Below are 18,966 nucleotides of genomic sequence, written 5' to 3' on the forward strand. Positions count from 1 at the left end.
CCATAAATAAGAGAAAAGGCATTCTTTCACATACTGCTTGTTGTGAAAGTTGAAATCTTTGAGGACAAAAAAAGATATGTTTAGTGTAGGTTAAAAAGCTTATGGGCAACATCGAGTTGCAATGGGGCCACAGCAGTCACTGCTGTGCACACTCTTGGCCTGTAGGAAGTTTAGGAAATTTAAATCAGATTAAACTCAAACATACTAATCTAAATTGTGATGCACTTGCAGCAGCCCTTGCACAGCCTAGCAGCCTGAGTTACATGCCTGGGCAGTTGCCATGGATCTTCCTATGGCTGTTAATTTAAGCTGCCAGAGCATGCTAAATTATGGTGACCTGACTGTCAGAGCTCCAAGAAAAGTAAGGATTTTAAACTGTTTGTTCTGGGACAGAAAATAAAGGGAAAAGATAAAATTGTTCTAAATTCATGTAGTCTGAACTAAACTGTAGTGGTAGCCAACAAGACCAAGTGCAGCCCAGGCATTTCTCAGAAGTGGAAAATAGATTATATTCCATAAAATGGAGATGAACGCAGATGTGCCATCCACAGTGGAGGAAGGGAATATGTGCTGTTTCAAACAGATGTTGCAGGGTAGCTGTTATGGGATCATGTGGACTTAAGGAAAATTGTATTGATAAATGTATGAAGTGGGTACAGAATCCACCTTTTAACTACTGATATGTCTTAACTGATGATACAAAGTATCAGTTCTCAAGGAATATATTTTAAATATTCCCCAGGAAGTGTTAGTGAATGGAAACATGTAATTTCACTGTTGACCATAGTGTGCCTAGGTCTCTTTCATTTGTTTCTTCTCATTTTAATATCAGAAAGGATGCAGTAGAAATACATTTAGAGAACTGAGAGTCTCTTCAGAGAAATTGTAAAGTCCCCTTAAGGGTAAAAAGGATGATGGAGAGGACATAAAAGATGGATGGAGAAGTTGAGTGAGAAATAATGGTTTTCTCAACTGGTAGCCCCTTGTGTTATTTTCAAGAATCAGGCTTAATGTAAGCAAAATGACCTTTTTTTCACACTGTGTACCTTAAAATGGTGAATGTCTTTGCCCAGGACCTGTAACTCTTTGTGCAAGAAAGATCCATCAAGAGCTAATGGACATTACAGGCATTTTGATGTGAGCCACACAAACCTCAGGAAATCTCTAAGCTGCAATTGTGCTGGTAGCTGGGAAGCTGTTGCAGGGGAGATACTGTTCCATGCTGTCACCTTTCATCAGGGAGTGCCTGATCTGTTCAAGAATTGTGTGCTGTTGTTACTGGTACTCTCTGTACCTGGTTGAGAAGTGATTTTAGTAATTTTCACAGTTACTTCCTAGTTGGTCTGAACCAGGTCTGGAGGAAGCTCTTCAGTCTCATGTCCTAAGCCTTAAAGCAGTTTGCTCTATCTCTGATGGGAATCTAAGATGGGTACCATGAGCTTCTGTAGCAGCAGTGACAGCATCAAACCTGAGTGAAAGCAGCACTGGATGAGTTTGCATCATGGATGGCTGCAGTTTTGGGTGTACAGTATTTAACTTAGGAAGGATCTCACTGAAAAATATGAGAAAGATCTTTCCAAGATGATGATCTTCAGTAGTGGAAGCATGTTCTTAGGTCTGTTCAGTGACAAAATGTTTCTAATCATGCTTAAATTACAGGTGATTGATTACCCATGACAACTACCAACATATTTACCCTCAAATTTCTTTTTTTTTTTTTTTAACTTAAGGGGTTTGAATATTTACAGACCTTTTTGAATTGTAAGGAACTACTGTTTAGGTCACTAGACTTGCGTCTTTACAGAAGAGTCAGTGAAGACTTTTTTGAGTATATATGGAATAAGTGATAACTTCCTGATAAAATTATTTTCAAGAATATTGACTAAAATGAGGTTGAGATTGTCTTGATCATATTTTCCTTATTGATGTTGAATATTTTTCAAACAAATACTTTGATCAGCATTTGCAATTACTTGCAAACACTCTAAATACTGGCCGCTTAATTAGTTGAGCTAATGAAGTCATTACCAAGCTGTTTTTCTTCTATCAATACTTAATATTTTAGCTTTTATAATTCAGTATGTATATCTTCTCACTTTTTGGACTTCATTAAAGCTAATATGAACACTGGTAAGTGATTTTTTTTTTGTTACTATTATTACCGTAGGACTTTTTTTCTTTTACTAAAAATTTGAAGCTATGCTTCTTAAATACCTTAAAAGCAATATCTTGTTTTAAGTTGCTTATTAAGAGGATCTTAGTTCCCTGAAACACATACATCTAAGGAAAAATTTTGGTTACAAATTCATGGTTCAGTTTCTTTGCATGTATGAAACTTGCCTCAGAAATTTATTTTTCGTTTTTTATTGGAAATCATTTAATGAAACATCTTTCTTTGTATAATATACTTCTTGTATACTCATTTGCATGTTAGTCTGAAAAGTCACCCGGGGACAAGGGTAGAATGTTGGAATTTGTAACACTTTAGTCCCCACTTTTTTTTAAGGAACCCTTATATTTGGGAGTTGGTAGCTCAGTTTGCAGTTCCTGAAAGCAGTTAACATGGTGGGTTTTTTTCTATCTAACAGGTTTAATAGGTTAGCTGTACTGCTGAGTCATGTTGTGTGAGTGTGGTGGTAATGAAAGGAAATATATCCTTAAATCCCCTCTTCTGCCTTTTCATTCCCCAAGAGCTATTTCTTTCATCCCCTTCTTCTGAGTTTACTCTTGCCCCACCCCCATGGCCCAGGTTATATGTGGCGTTCTTCTCAGGTAGCAGTAATTTAAAGGGTGTGAGTTATGACACACAACTTCTGCAAGTGAAAATGTGGTGGATTCCTTCAGCAGAATCTGGCTTGTACTTGCTTGCAAATTAGAAACTCACTTCGACAAATTTCTCATGGAATGTGGACAGCTAGTGGGCAGCAACCCTCTCCTGCTAGTAAATACTCGGCTGAATGTCTTGATGACCAAAACTCTTATGTGACACCTGAACCCAGTAGGCACATTCTCTTCCATTTTAGCAGCAAAGTACTTAGACAAAGTCAAAGTTTGTGTGTCCAGGTGAAAATGTTATCACTGGTATGCCTTGGTTGGATGCAGAGCATGTGACTGTTGATGTTTGCAAGCTCCAAATGCACGAACCGTAAAGTACAGCTGGGGAAAAGGCTGCTGTGTCATTATATGTCAGTAATAGTGACTTACTTTCCATGCCAGTTTTTAGAAAAATGTGTTGACCAACTTATGTCATGATGTGTCACTGGTACTCTCAAGCTTTAATTAGTTGTATTCTGTCATTTTTGCTATCTAGTGTGGAAAATATTCCTGCCTTTGCCTTAAAGAGAACTTTATGTTATGCTAGAACTTAAGGTGGTTTGCGATCATTTTTAACTGTATAGAAATTAGTTCAGTTGCTATCAGTTTTAAGCAGGTTGCCAAACTCCGGTGTTGCATTAAGCTTTTAAATGTTGTCATATTTCTGAGGTTCAGTGAACATTCCTGTCTTTCAGGAAAGCAGTGTTATTCTGTAAACAAAGTAAAATCACCCAATCTCTTAAGCTGTGGTACAGTGTTGTGTTTCAGCAAACAAAATACAGATATTCTTTATAACGTTGTCTCTCAGCTTTCAGCTTTTCAATTCAGACATTCTTCTGCTGCTTTAGACATGCTACACACCTGCTTCTTAGGAAGTCCCTGGAAAACATGATTATTCCAATGACTTGGCCAGTCAAACTATCATGACAGAAAACAACTTCTAAAACTTTGGTAATTCACACAGCTTTATTGTGTTTATCCAGCAGTATCTGTGTTGTCAAGATTGAGGTAGCTGTGATTACTAAAAACAAAAAAGAAAGGCCCCAAAAAACCCAAGAACCAGACAACTATAACTGAAGTTCATACTTCCCTGCTATAGAAACACTGCTGCAGTTCTGCTAAAATCCAATGTCTCCTTACTGCTGTCTGCTGCTGCTTCCCACTGCATTCAGTTTTTATTGTGAAGCATCAGTGTTGACACGGATATTCAAAAGAGCAGCTAAACCCACAACTTTCAGTTGAGCAGCTTAGCAGCATTTTCCTGCTTATAGAATCTACTTCAAGGAGCATCAGGCTTTGCTCAAAATACTGGCTTTTGGGTAATCCTTTATCTGTCTCCCTTGCATACATCCAGTGCACTTGTTCTAATCTGCCTAGCCAGCATTGCTCAACTAAGACTGTTTCCTTCCTCTTTTTTTAATGCTGTTTTTTTCTCAGCCAAAAAACAATTTTGAAATTTCTTTAACTGCTCTAGATGTATAAATATGATCACTTTCCTTAGTGCATTTCCATGATACAAGAGAATCATTACACTAGTACAAAGGGTTGCTGTCCCAAAAGAAAAGCAGAGACAACATTTGCTTTCTCAGAACTCATCAAAATTCATAAAACATGCAATATAGTAAATTACTGGTGGTAAAGACTATGAAGCCAACAAAGTCGTGACTGGGGAGAAAAAAACCCCACAACTTTATTGCTGTCAGTTTTAAGTGGAAGGGATCCAAATAGAAGAATTTCTGTCTCTCCAGCTTGAACATTTAACCTGTATTTACAGTTTTAAATAACTGCTAGCTCTCTACTTTTCAAAAGTTGCAGGCTTGCCTTCATGTTTTTTGAACTGAGGTTTATATGCTGTGAAGTTACACTCCCTCTCTTTCCAAATGTAGTTTTCAATACCAGGCAGTGCAATTTTTTCTCCACATGCTCCTTTTGCATGGAGTGCTTCAAAGTCTTCAAACCTGTTATGATAACCACCCTAACTCTGTCACCCATCCTGCCCTGCTGTGCTGCTAGGATCATGTCTGGCTGACATGGCAGTTAGCAGAAGAAAATGTGTCTTGCTGGTGGTGTGATTTTATGAGTCAATGGTGTCATTACTGCTGCCTTTACCTTCTCTGTTCTGTTCCAGTTTTACTTTACACTTCTGTAGTAAAATTATGGGCTGTAAAGAGTGTTGGCATGTGTGCATAAGGTAAGGTAGTGAAATAAAAAGTAGGGTTTAGCATGCTAAGGACACCTGCTGGTAAGCACAATTTGCAGTAGCCCGAATCAGAGGCAAATCTCTCAAGTGAATGGTCTTGGTAGAGGAGTATGCAGGTCCATCTGTGCCTTAATTTACTGCTGCTGAGTTTTCTTCACCACATAGGTATGTTTAGTCTAATTGTGCTGTGTAAGTTTAACCAATGTGTTTATGCTTTTAAGTAGCTTATTTCTTAGCAGCTGCAAAATATTCTTGCTTAACTTTTGATTTACTGAAAGGATACATTTTTGTTGTAATCAAGTGAAGGACCTGGCAATGTGCGCTCACAGCCAGAAATCCAACCATACCCTGGACTGCATCAAAAGCAGCATGGCCAGCAGGTCAAGGGAGGTGACTGTCCCCTTCTTCTACTCCATTCTTGTGAGACTCCCCCCTGGAGTGCTGCATCCAGCTCTGGGTCCCCAGCATAAGAAGGATGTGGACCTGTTGGATTGAATCCAGAGGAGGGACACAAAAATGATCAGAGGGCTGGAGCACCTCTCCTGTAAAGACAGGCTGGGAGAGTTGGAGTTGCTCAGCCAGAGAAGAGGAGTCTCCAGGGAGACCTTATGGAACCTTCCAGCACCTAAAGGGGGCTGATGAGAACTGGATAGGAAGTTTTTACAAGGGCATGTAGTGATGGGACAAGGGGAAATGACCTCAATAGAGAAGTTTACATTAGATATTCAAAAGAAATTCTTTACAGTGAAGGTGGTGAGGCGCAGCAGCAGGTTGCCCAGGAAAGTTGTGAATGTCCTATCCCTGGAATTGTTTGAGGCCATGGGGCTTTGAGCAAGCTGGTTTACTGGAATGTGTCCCAGCCCATGGCAAAAGGGTTGGAACAAGATGATCTTTCCAGGTGCTTTCCAACGCAAACTGTTTTGTGATTCTGTGACCTCTAATGGCCTTTAGATAGACTTGAAACCCTTTCTTGTAAAATGTCAGATTTTCTATTGGCCTTAAATGAATTTTCACTTTCATAGTAGCAGCGCAGTAGATCTGTTTAAAGGCACTGAAGAAATAAGAGCAAGAAATTTTTGAGACTTCCTCATTTAGGGTCAAGGAGAGGGGGTTGATTTGACTGTAATATTACTGTCTTTTTTGGTTTTAGGGTTTTTTTTCCAGCTCTTTGTTTGAGAGATGCAACTACTCATCAAAGGCTTATTTTCTGTCTTCCAGTCTGGAAACATGTCTGTGTAATGCCTTCACAAAGCCGTTTATTGTCAAACATGTGGATCATATCACAGACTCTTCATTGTCAGATGAATTTAATTAGCCCAGTAACACATCTTTTCTTTCTTTTTCTGTGAATTGTGTGCAAAACAATGATAACTTATTTTAAATAAGTGCTTAGAAGAATAGAAAATAGAGAAGGCTAACAGCCTGTGAGCTTTAATGGGCTAACAGATCGGTTCTGTGGTAAATTTCTTGCTGTGTTAATCCCCAGATTCTAAAACATGCTTAGAGTGATTTAGCATTACTATTGATTTCTCTGATTTTACTGTTGCGATTTGTGCTCACTTTCTTCTTTATTTTTGTGGGTACTTTTGGTTTCATTATTTGATACTAAACTATTCTAGTAAACAGATTTACTAATTAAATATTTCTATCTCTTCACTCAATAGCTAGAGATGATTGCCATGGAAAATCCTGCAGACTTGAAGAAGCAATTGTATGTTGAATTTGAAGGAGAGCAAGGGGTAGATGAAGGAGGTGTTTCCAAAGAATTTTTTCAGTTGGTTGTGGAAGAAATCTTCAATCCGGATATCGGTATGTGTTCTAATAATTTACTGATGTAACAGATTTTTCTCACAAAAGGTTGGTTGGCCTGGATGATCTTCCAAACTGGATTGTTCCATGTTTATGCTTTCTATGTCCACTGCTGCTTCTCTCTGAAGCTCTCCAGATTCATTGATGGTGAGGAGAGTATTTGAGCACATTGAGGCTCCCCATGTCATCAGCAGTCATCCTCCTAAAGGAGGAATGATGGAAGGAGTAACTGTGTGTAGTTAGTGAGAGCTATCATTGTTTGTTTGGATACAAATCAGTAGTACAGGGTTTCTTTGCAGGGTTCCTTTGTTTGTTCTCTCACCTTTCTCCTCACTTTGCTTTGTGATTAGCTTCTAGAATTAGTAATCAAACCAAAGAGGAAGAGCTTCTGCAATAATGCAAGAGTAGGACTATGGTGAGTTTTTGAGTTATTTCCTCCACTTCCTCCAGCTTAATAAGTCTGACAGTCTCCATTCTACAGATCCAAAGTGTGACAGCAATGTCAAATTTGATTATAGTTAAAGAATTTAGAGTAATTTGATATATTAGAGCCATAATTTTATGTTTGTGTTTCAGCAGTCATATTTCCATCATATTCTTTTTTTCCTTGCTCCCTGCACCAATCATTTATGCAAGGACATGCTTCTTTTAGTGTGCAGCTTGTCTGCTACACTGAAAAGATGAAAATGTTATAAAATTATAAGAATACTTTGTGTTAGAATAGAAATTAGAGCTGCCAGGTTCCTATACTAATTTCACATTTTATGTGAAATATGATGTTACATTATACTTCCTGTAATGGCTTCCATGAAAGAAGCCTAACAGCTCATGGCTGTTAATTTGGTTTCACTGGACTATTTTAAAAGAGAAAGCTGCTCTTCTTAGTTTTGTATCTTAGAAAATTGATGAAAATACACAGAAATCTACTTTGACCAGGTTAGAGAGGAAGTATCAATATCAAGTACCCAGAATCAGTAACAAAAATCTGAACCTTGGCACTTGCCCTTTACCATATGCAAACCAGTTCTTATAACAACTGGTGCAGAACCATAGACAAGTCTTACTCAGTCTGAAAAATGCTATGAACTTGGAGAGATCTGGAATCTGAATTAGCTTACTTTGAAGTATGGCAAAATAAGGAAATCTTAGTACTTTGACTGATGAAACTTTATTTTCAATGCAAAATAAATACATTTGCAACTTGAGATTATCTAAACAGAAGTTATATGGGTGTATTGAAATACTGTTTATTTAGTAATGCTAAAGTCGGCTTAAGCGAAGATCCAAGCACTGTGTATATACCCCTGCATTTAAAGATAGGAGACAGATTAGATGTGCATGCATATTGTAAATTTTACTTCTGTATTAAAAATGTGAAAAAAAGCAGTACACATTTTGTATTCATAGTAACTCTGGGGGGAAAAAGCTTTTTATTGGCTTTTGGCTTAAGTGTGTAAAAGAAGAACATGTAGCTTGCATTCAGTGTGTGTGTGTGTATGTGTGTGTGTGTGTATATATATATATATATATATATGCATTGCAGTATACCAGTTCATGTATGCATCAGATATACTAAGTGTGACATTTGTTGATTTATAAATGCTTTCTTTACCTGAGAAAATGAAGGCGATCATTTAAATGGAATTTAAAATGTCTGTCCTTTAATAGGTTTATTTGGAGAGATGTATATTGTTATTATAGTTTCTTCAACTTTTTGAGTATTTCCATATTAAACTACCTTAAAGTTTTACTCAAATGAGGCAATAACTCAGAAATAATCATGGATTTATGACCAGCAATTACCATGGTAAAGGGGAAGAAGTTACAACGTCATGTAGCTTCAAGGGCAATTGTTTTCCCCTTCTTGCAGGTTCCAGTTTCTTCTGGTGTTTCATTATTATTTTAATGTACTGTAGTCTTAATTTTGTTAAGGGAGTAAAATACTGTATTTCGCCTTAAAGTGTTTCCAGATGTGGATCTGGGTAAACTCTTGATCCTTCATTATTAGACATTTTCTGGAGTTGTTTGTTTTGACAGTTTAACTTTTCCATGATATTCCAGTTAGTACAAGTCATTGCTTTTATGTACCAGTAATCCAGAAGTTAACTTCAGAAAAGTTCAGAAAATGGAATACAGGATTTTATATAATGTTTGTCTTACATATGTCTGAGTTGCTCATCCATTTCTGATTTCCAGTTGCCTTATCTGATGGGTCAGTCTATTATTTCTGTGCTCCCCTAATGGCTGACCCAGCTCTAGTCACTTAGGAACATAATCCGTTCTGAGGAGTAGCTGGAGTCTTTGAATGAGCTTGTAGTTCATTTCCTTACATGAAATGAGAAAAGAGTCTTTATCTCTTGATTGTAGATTATATTTTCAGTCTTTAGAGTAATTTGTTGTTCATGTGGCTTTGTAATCAGTTTGTACATCTGCACAGGTTGTAAACAAGCCTATCTTGTAAGAGCTGACAAGATAAATCCTTATGGCAAATGTAGTTGATATTCTTGACCACATGGATCTGACTTCCGGTGTTTTGAGAATAAACAGCCTGGGACATTTTTACTTAGGCTCTGCCTGAAAATCATGAGACTTAGCTGTACAAGCATACCTGTCCAGGGTAGTCTCTCTCACCTTAAGTCTATGGGGCTTGCATTTATATTGCTTTAGTATCTAGTCAAGTAAGCAATGGATTTTATTGTAGGTTTCATTTAAATAATTTATAGCCTGTACACAAACTCCAGTTCCATAAACAAGAGCTATCTTATGTCTTGCTACAGCCAAAAGGGTAAGGAACTGTGCCTGTCTCTTGTCTGCACGTTTTTCTCCCTGTGCGGCTTCTGGCATGTGTCAGTTCAGCTGTTTGTTGAAGTCTTCAGTGCTCAGCTCATGAACTGAGCAGGAAATTGGTCACCTGAAATAGTGAACTGAGTGAGAGAAGCAAAATCACTCCCTTTAGACAGTGACAAGGTGTTAAAATTGCAACCCTTTCTGTGAAGCCGTGATCCGTTTTCCTCTCAAGTTAAAATGTGTGTAATAGCTGCCGTAACAATGGTCCTTGAAACAAGCAACTAAATCCATTGGGCATCTAACTCTAAAATCATGTGTGATGGTTAATCCCTGCTCCATCATCGTAGCTTCTAATTCAGTAGTAGGGCTGCATCTAGTCCTGTTCCTTTGCTGAGACTGGCCTTTGAAGAAAGGCTGTCACTTTTTAGTAATTAGAGTCCTTCAGGATTGTTTCATCCACATGTTTTTGACTGTGTTCTTTTCTTGCACTGTTGTATTTATCAAAGTCACAGTCGCTGTTGGAGATGTGCTGCTGGTTCCTCAGTAGTGGAGGGGATGAAAGCTTGCGTACATGCAGCTTCAGTGAGTGTTGCAGGATATTGTATAACAGTTCTCTTGCACACTTTTAGTGGTGATGTGAGTAACAGTGTTCTGAGCAGCTCCAGTCACCCTAAGGTAAGTAGTTTCTCTTTGCCATTCAATTCAGTATAATGTTAAGTTAAACATGTCTTAAAGGCTAGTGCAAATGGGTTTATAATGGTATGTTTTATGTGCCCTTTTTATTGAATTGTTACCGTAATCGTTCAACTTTTTGGGTTTTTTTTTCAACAGGGATGTTCACATACGATGAGTCTACAAAACTGTTTTGGTTTAATCCGTCCTCTTTTGAAACTGAGGGTCAGTTTACCCTGATTGGCATAGTACTGGGACTGGCTATTTACAACAACTGTATACTGGATGTACATTTCCCCATGGTTGTCTACAGGAAGCTAATGGGCAAAAAAGGAACTTTCCGTGATCTGGCAGACTCTCATCCTGTAAGTTCCTTATGTTCTTTAATAGTGCATTTTCCATGCAATAATGTAATCTATATTTCAGTTAAACACAAGATCACTGTCAGAACTGAAAGTGAAATAACCAGTGACCTGAGTGAAGAGTCTGTATTTGTTAAAATAAATTCATAGGCAGTAAAATCTCTTTCTACATTTGGTTTGGAGGAGGCAGAATTGTAGTGTCAATTAATAGGGCTCAGTATCAATAAAGCTTTGTTTTATTTTTTTACTGCATAAATTGCTAAATATTACTAAGCATTATTAAACATAAACAAGTATGTATCTTCCCAAAGAGACTTCTAAAATTAGGCTGTTTATAGCTATTTGTGGAGTTTCTATCAAAAAAAAGTGAAAGAGTAAACATGCAAAGGTGTGATGCTCTTACTGGTTTTTGTCTAAAGCAAAAGACAGATGAGGCAATGTATTAATATCCCTACAGTTAATGAATATCCCGTATCAGAGCAGTGATCAATGTCCATCTTCCCACACTCATTCCCAGCCAGTGGCTGTACACAAGCAGTGAGCTGTCCATGTGCTTTATTAGATAGAGCACACAAGTGTGTGTGCAGGATGTCTTGGCCCTGCTCCACCTGCAATCAAAGATCACCAGTGGCTTCCCCTCATGTTGCTAGAGGAGTTGTTAGCAAGCTTCATTTTGTTTCAAACACTGTAACACTTCCCTTTTATAAGCAGTTATACAAAATCTTCATCTTTTCAAAAAAGATTAGTAAAATAATACTGTCTAAAAAGAACTGGCCTTTCACTTTTGAAAATGAGTCATGTGTAATCAAAAAATGTTATCTGGTCTGCGTTGCATGGCTACATACAACAGCATGCCAGATTCAACCAGTTTCTCTGTATAATGATTTTGAGAAATAGTGCCCCAAGTTTCCTCTAACTTTTATTACATATTCAGAACTCTTTATGACCAAAAAAAAGTGGATGCATTTCTATGGAACAGGGCAGTCAGGGCATTTCCTAATTTTTCTCCCCTGCTTTTATGTTTCTCCTCTAACACCTACACTGATTCCTTTTAAAATAATCCTTTTTTTAACTCTTTGTGTTTTCATATGACTTTAACACTTCAGAGCTTCTCAAACCCAAAATGAAATTCACAGTAGTCAAGCCTCCCAATGCTTTTTCAAATGCTGTAGAGCATGGAGAATAGGATGTTCACCAGCCCTCACCACCCATGGTTTCAAGTCCAGTGATTTTCAGTACAAGGTCCTTTTTAAAGATCCTGTGGAAAAATCAAAACCACACAGATAGTGAGAGGTTGAGGCTTACATGTAAACTTTCATGTTTCAGTTAAAACATTGAGGGGAAATGTCTTTCTTCTACTTCACTATAAAAATACAGTTGCACACAGTTGTTGCTTTCACCTTCGCTTTGTATTCTTTAGCCCCTACACCTCTATCACAGCCAAATAATAGTTCCTTTTCTGCACAGTCTGTGGTTTCTAAGAGATTCTTGGGCTTTTCTTAAGGCATAGCAGGGAGGAAGGCTGGTTGCTCCTTGGAATAGAGCAAACTCTTACAGGTAATTTCAGATTCTACTTGGTGAATTCTGACCTAACTTGAGGTTCGGTGGGGTATTTTTGTTGTTGGTTTTGGTTTTTTTTTTGGTTCATAAATGTCGTCTTATGATAAAGACTGCCCCATCTATGTTGCTTCAGGATTACTTCCTAGTTGGTTTGTGTTTTAAATAAGAAGTAGAAGATAAAAGCCTGCTGTCTGAATTTTATCTGATATAAAATACAGGGGTTTCTCTGATTTTTGACTTAAGAATGTTCCCCTTACTAGTGTAACATATTCTGGTTGCCTAAAGTAAAGACAGATTCAAAAAGAGGTTATCAAAGGCTTTTAAACTGCAGGTTTGACCATTGCATTTTGGAAGATTGGTGGGTACTAAAAGGCTCTTTTAAGGGAGTTATCACTGATTGCCATGTTTCTTTTTTATCTTAATATCTTCTATTGTTTCTCTTTACAAATACTGAGCTTAGTAAACAATTGTTTGGACTGCTATGGGAGATTTTTATGTGACTTGTGTCATAGAATATAGCAACCGTTTTTCGAGGTGGGTGGTTTCATGTCTTCTTGTATTACTTAGTGAAATCTTATCAAAGCTTATTTGTGACAGACATGTATTTCTTACTCTGTTAGGTTCTGTATCAGAGTTTGAGAGACTTACTAGAGTATGAAGGAAGTGTGGAAGATGATATGATGATAACGTTTCAAATATCTCACACGGATCTCTTTGGCAATCCAATGATGCATGATTTAAAGGAAAACGGTGATAAAATTCCTATTACAAATGAAAACAGAAAGGTACATGTTGCACACTGAGCTTTTTAAACAGAATCTGTAGTTCTTAGATATACTGTATGTAGAATTATGTAGAACCCTATAAAGGTTTGGTCTCACTTACAATTTCAAAGTTTAAAAGGCTTTTAAAATTGCCATAGCACAGTGTGGTTGCGAACAGAAAAGGTTTCTCTTAGAGAAAGCATCGATACATGTACACATAGCTTCTGGGTGGGATGTTGGGCCTGTTTGAGCAGTATTTGAGACTTACTCTTTTGTGTTGCTGAATGGAAGCTGAGCGCAGATGATCTGCACAGAATTACAGAATCATATATATTTTGGGGTCTTGTATTTTTGGGAGGTACTTCAAGTGGCATGTGTTGAAGCACTAAGTTTTTTTGGGGTTTATTTCCTTGCAGGAATTTGTCAATCTGTATGCTGACTACATACTCAATAAATCAGTAGAAAAGCAGTTCAAGGCCTTTCGGAGAGGATTCCACATGGTGACCAATGAATCTCCTTTGAAATATTTATTTAGACCAGAGGAAATTGAATTACTTATTTGTGGAAGTAGGGTAAGAATTCTGAATGTACACTAGAGAGTGGAGCTTTTTTTTGATCCTAAGTATACAATTAGTGGTCATCTTTAAAAATATCATCTTCTTACAGAATTTAGATTTTCAAGCACTAGAAGAAACTACAGAATATGATGGTGGCTATACAAGAGACTCTCTTATTATTAGGTAATTTTTTCTAATTTTGTAAGGATAAAAAGCACTTTATCTGCTTTTTTCTTCATAATGAATTTAATATTGTTAGATTTAGTATTTTTGTAGTACTGGAGATGCAAACATCTTGTGTAATTTCACTTTTCTCAAGTATTGTCATTAGAGAAGAGGAGATGGTATAAGCATTGTTGAATCAGTATAATTCCTTAGGAAACAGGAATAATAAAATATCTGCAGAACGCAGCCAAATTAATTTTTAAAGCCAGTTAAACTGCAGTGTTTGGTAATATTTCTGATTTCTATTTCTGAATCTCATTTATTGGTAAGTACATTCTGAGAGTTTTGATTTATGAATGCAACTTGTAAACTTGATGTTAAGACAGATTAGAATTACTACACCTTCAAAGCTCAATTACTTTTGAAATTTATACCAAAGAAAGTTTATGGTTTATTTACTTTTTGATTTCTTCCTTGGTAGGGAATTCTGGGAAATAGTCCATTCATTTACAGATGAACAGAAAAGACTATTCTTACAGTTTACAACAGGCACAGACAGAGCCCCTGTGGGAGGACTTGGAAAGTTAAAGATGATCATAGCCAAAAATGGCCCAGATACAGAGAGGTAAAAAAAAAAAAATTCCTTCATTTTGCTTGTTTTTTTAATAAATGAAAGTGAATTCCCTGCTTTTAAGTTATTGACCTAGTTAAATCTGAAAGTTGAATCTATAAGAAAAGTATATTCTTTTCAAATTCATTCTTTTTGGACTTGTATAATAGAGATGTATTTCTTTTGCATGTTCCAAACTCTGAATTCTTTTCTTGTTTGTTTTTTTGTCCCACAGGTTACCTACATCTCACACATGCTTTAATGTACTTTTGCTTCCGGAGTATTCAAGCAAAGAAAAGCTTAAAGAAAGATTATTGAAGGCCATCACATATGCCAAAGGATTTGGCATGCTGTAATAAGTATAACAAAAGGGATTAAACAATGATGGTGATGATGTCCCTGTCCAAAAAGGCCATAAGATAGTGAGCTACAGTAGTCACCTGTGTTTGTGCCTCCCTTCTTTACTGGGGACATTGGGCTGGAACAGCAGATTTCAGCTGCTTATATGAACAAAATCTTTATTTTTTCTTTTAGCGTGAAAGTGTTACATATTCTTTCACTTGTATGTACAGAGAGGTTTTCCTGAATATTTATTTTAAGGGTTAAATCACTTTTGCTTGTGTTTATTACTGCTTGAAGTTGAGCCTTTTTGAGTATTTACAAGAAAACAAACTGTACTCTCCCAAGGAAAATATTGCCATCATTTGTAGACCATGTAACCTTCAAGTATGTGCTATATTTTTGTCCCTGTATCTAATCAAACCAAGAACTGTACTTTTTGAAGAGTTTGCTTTTGAAACTTGAAGTCTTGAAAAACAGTGTGATGCAATTACTGCTGTTCTAGCCCCCAAAGAGTTTCTGTGCAAAATCTTAAGAATCAATAAAGATGGAAGGGAGAACTTGGAATGTTAAATTGCAGCCTTGAGAACTTTACTTTAGTCACAGCACAACAATTAAAATTCATTTCACTATATGTTGTCTTCACATGTCTTGTAATAAACTGTGTTTTTAATTAGGAAACGTTTCTTAGCATATGAAAGGGTAGAAATTTTAGTTAATTTTTTAAAAAAAGAAGTTTACTGGGGAAAGTGCATTTTCAACTGAACAGCTTTAGAGTAGGGAGTGAAGTGTCTGGAAAAAAAGATAGGAAGTTTTTGCTATATTATAAACAAAGCATGTGGAAGTGCACTTAAAATGAAGTTTTATTCTTAATTGCCTATTATGTTGACATTTTAAATAGACAATCCAAAGTCTTCCCTACATGTTATGTCATCATCATTTATTTAATGAATATTTTTTCCTACCTATCAAGGCACATGATCAGTGTTGCACCATAATCTAAAGGGATGGCTACTGTATTTTAATCTCATCTAACAATAAGCAAATTGAACAATATTAAACGTGAGGCCTACTTCATGTTGTACACTTCCAGCCATTAAATAAACTATTAGAAAGTAAGTACTAAGGTTATGTTCATCTATTACATAAAGTATTCAGTAGGTTTTTAATTTAACTCTACAAATCATATCAGAAATAAATCCTTTACCTTTCGTAGTCTGTGTTTAATGTTAATTTCTCCTGTTGCAATATATGATGAAGGGATTATGCATTTGTAATTGCAGATGTAACTGGCATATCTCTTTTCCAATACAAGCTGCAGCGGGTGTGCAGAGCTGAGCTTGTGCCTTGACAATTGCTATAACTGGCTACTACCGATCAAACCCGTGACTGTGTGGAATTGGCATTAAAAGGCTTAGTTTTGAAATCATTGGAAAAAGAAAAGATGTCTTTCAGGACTATTTTAATAAATTCTTTCTAGTAATAGAAACAGACAACTGTTATGTAACTATGATGCTGAATAAAACAATGACCTTTTTTCACCATGGTTCAGTGAAAAAGAAAACAAGTTACTTTCTTACTTTGATAAATTAGTTATTAAATTGTTTGATTAGAAATTGTTGTAGTACTGCATAATTTGAGGGTTGCAGGTACGGAAAACTCTCCGGAAGTGAACTGTAGTGATGTGGGGTCCAGCGATGTTCCCCTCTGAAATTCAAGCCAATGCCAGATGGCCTGGACACACGGGACTGAAACTTACTGGGGAGGGAGAGGTGCTGTCTGTCTTCTGGCCTTTGATCTCAGAGGTGGCCCTTAGGACCTGCCCTCTTGTATGTCCACCTTGTATGTTCCTGAAGAAGAAAACACAAGATGCTCTACCTCTCAGTGTAGGGTGGTTGACAACAGTGCCTGCTGAGCTCTTCAAGTTTGGAGCAACTTTCACTGTAGCTGGTAAGACCAAGATTTGCCAAGTGCCTTGAGGCGCTTTGCTACAAGCGTGAACACATCATGATACTGCTGTGTGGTATGTACTGTCTCCACAGTCTGATGCTGTCAGGCTATATCCCTGTAACTCTTCTTATGCTGATTTAGCTGTGGTTTGTGGTTACGCCCAGCTGACAGGTGTATGTGATTCATGTTGGGGTTTTTTATATAGGTCTGAAAGCTGTGCAGACAGCATAACTGGATAGCAATACAAAGTTCTCTAACTCAACTGTTGACATTGTAAATATGCTCTTTCTGTTTTCCTTTAGCATTAAGATTAAAATAATACATAATTGCATTGGCCTTCAAAAGCATAAGTTGTTTTTCAAGGAATCATTTTCAGGTAAGATATAAGTACTTCATGTTTGACTGATTTCTCATGTAAATATATACTGCCTCCCCCCAAACACCACTGTATTGAAACCTGATCTCCTTAGTGCTGGTATAAGTGCACTAGTTGTTCAGCAGCACCAGTTGATAAGGTTTGAATTTAACATTGAAGTCTTGTAGCTGCAGGCTGCATTTCTGCCCTACAGAAGTTTCAGCCAGAATTCTGTTGTTTGAAAGGGAAAATGCCATTTTAAGTTGGGTTTGATTTGGGGTTTTTTTTGGGCTCCAGGCATACCTAGAATGTCTTACACAATGTCTAGCAAAGTTTAGGTCTAGGAAACTTGGAGATTTAAGTGTACTAATATGTCATGGAAATACTTCTCTTGAATGAGACATAAGATTCCTCTTCCAAGGCAGTAGTCTGATGCCAGTGTGGTGGTGCTCTCTCCACAGGGTGTCTTCAATATGTTGACGAGAAAATATTTTGGACATCTCAGCACTGCCTCATTTGACAAGTGAAAAATACCTCTTCAAGTATCTCCTTCTGCACCCTAATAGACTGCCAGGATGTTTCCAGCCTTGGTGCAAAGGGGCCATCAGGCTTCCATCTGTGTTTCATACAATCACATGCTTCAAAAATGATGATAGTGCAAGAGAAGAAGTAGTGCACTGAAAAGAATCATCTTAATGTGGCACTTTTTCAGATTTAATCAGGAGTAAAGAAGCGGTTTTGTTTAGCTCTGGAGGTATGTTAGTACATAATGCTGCGTAAACAGAGCATCACCTTTTAAAAGATGAAAGGTTTTGCTTCTTGCTAAAAAGATTTCAGGAACAGCTGTTGATGCCTTAAGAGGCCTCCAAGACACAGAGACTAGACAGGAGTAAGGGAATAAAAGTAGCAGGTATGTATTTGAAAGGCCTTCAGAGGTACCCCTGGGGAGCCAGAGGCTGTTGTCAAGATGGACCCCAGGGTGGATGACAGGTCACGAGTTCGTCACACTTTTACAGGTTTGGTTCATTTGCATAGCAGGGTTAATTCTCCACTTAAAGCTTCAGTTTAATGATGTAATTCCCCTCAGCTTACCCCTCCCCTTTAGAGGCTCTTTGGTTTATACTTTTTGGCCTAGGACAGTCTTGGTGTCCTTGGAGAGTAGGCTCAGGGAGGCTTTGTTATGTCTACCTAGCAAGAGAGAGCAGAAATTAACAGGCTACAAGAAACTTCAGAGTTACACACTAGGCAGTACAGTGATTTGAAAAATCTAGAAGTTAAAACCTAAGGCATCACCGTCAGGACTGAGCATAGTTCAGTTAACTAAGTAATTGTGTTTTGTGAACTTCTCACTGGGCTTGTCTTCCATTTGGCAGGCAGCGGCCTGAGACAGGATGGTGGCAGCCAAGGGGCCCCCTCCAACCTTGCATTCTGAGGAAGGCTGATGCTGGAATGGGCTGAAAATGGGCCCAGGGCTCCAAGCAACTCCATGTTACAGTAGTCAGTCTGTGCCTCTCATCCAACTGGCTTCACTGCTGAAGCAGGAGCTTCCTGTCACATCTGACACCACACAGGTGTGATGGACGTGGGGGGCTTAGCCTCCAGGGAGCTGCAGTGTGAGCTGCCCAGGTGCCTGCAAGGGCTTCTGCTCTGTGGAGCAGGGAGTTGGACACAGGTTTCCATGCTGCTGATGTTCTGGAAGAGGACAACCCCCACATCCTCAGCTTTAAGGTGTTTCCCTTGCACTGTTGTAGCCAGTTAATCTCCAGGTAAATTTTTAATCTCACAACAGGATTAAAAATTTCCTGATTGTCTCAAGAGTTTTTATGATGAATATTAATTGGGTGGAATGTTTGAGCTGTGCCTTATTTATTATGCAGAAAAACTCCATCATTTCAGCATGCAAGATGGAGCAGGAATTTCTTCCAAGTGTAGCTATTCAAAATCAAGCCTTGCCTAACAAAAGCTGAGTTTATTATGCTTAGCCTGAGTCACAAGGGTTTGTGTTAAGTTCCTTACAGTTCT

The 18,966-nt window shown here is 37.7% G+C and overlaps 1 protein-coding gene across 6 annotated transcripts in view; it reads left to right on the forward strand.

Moving 5' to 3' along the window:
- The window catches only part of UBE3A (ubiquitin protein ligase E3A), a 53,797-nt gene extending 37,943 nt beyond the window's left edge, over window positions 1–15,854 (forward strand). For all 6 annotated transcript variants that reach the window (XM_082278238.1, XM_082278236.1, XM_082278241.1 and 3 more), the window contains 7 exons: window positions 6,679–6,823; window positions 10,442–10,647; window positions 12,825–12,989; window positions 13,385–13,540; window positions 13,635–13,708; window positions 14,172–14,315; window positions 14,536–15,854. In XM_082278238.1, the coding sequence (XP_082134364.1) occupies window positions 6,679–6,823; window positions 10,442–10,647; window positions 12,825–12,989; window positions 13,385–13,540; window positions 13,635–13,708; window positions 14,172–14,315; window positions 14,536–14,656 (1,011 nt within the window). In that variant the 3' untranslated portion in view covers window positions 14,657–15,854. The remainder of the gene's footprint in view (window positions 1–6,678; window positions 6,824–10,441; window positions 10,648–12,824; window positions 12,990–13,384; window positions 13,541–13,634; window positions 13,709–14,171; window positions 14,316–14,535) is intronic.
- Window positions 15,855–18,966: the final 3,112 nt, after the last annotated feature.

The sequence above is a fragment of the Coloeus monedula genome (genome assembly GCF_965178545.1).
Source record: "Coloeus monedula genome assembly, chromosome: 3".
In the NCBI taxonomy this organism is placed as follows: domain Eukaryota; kingdom Metazoa; phylum Chordata; class Aves; order Passeriformes; family Corvidae; genus Coloeus; species Coloeus monedula.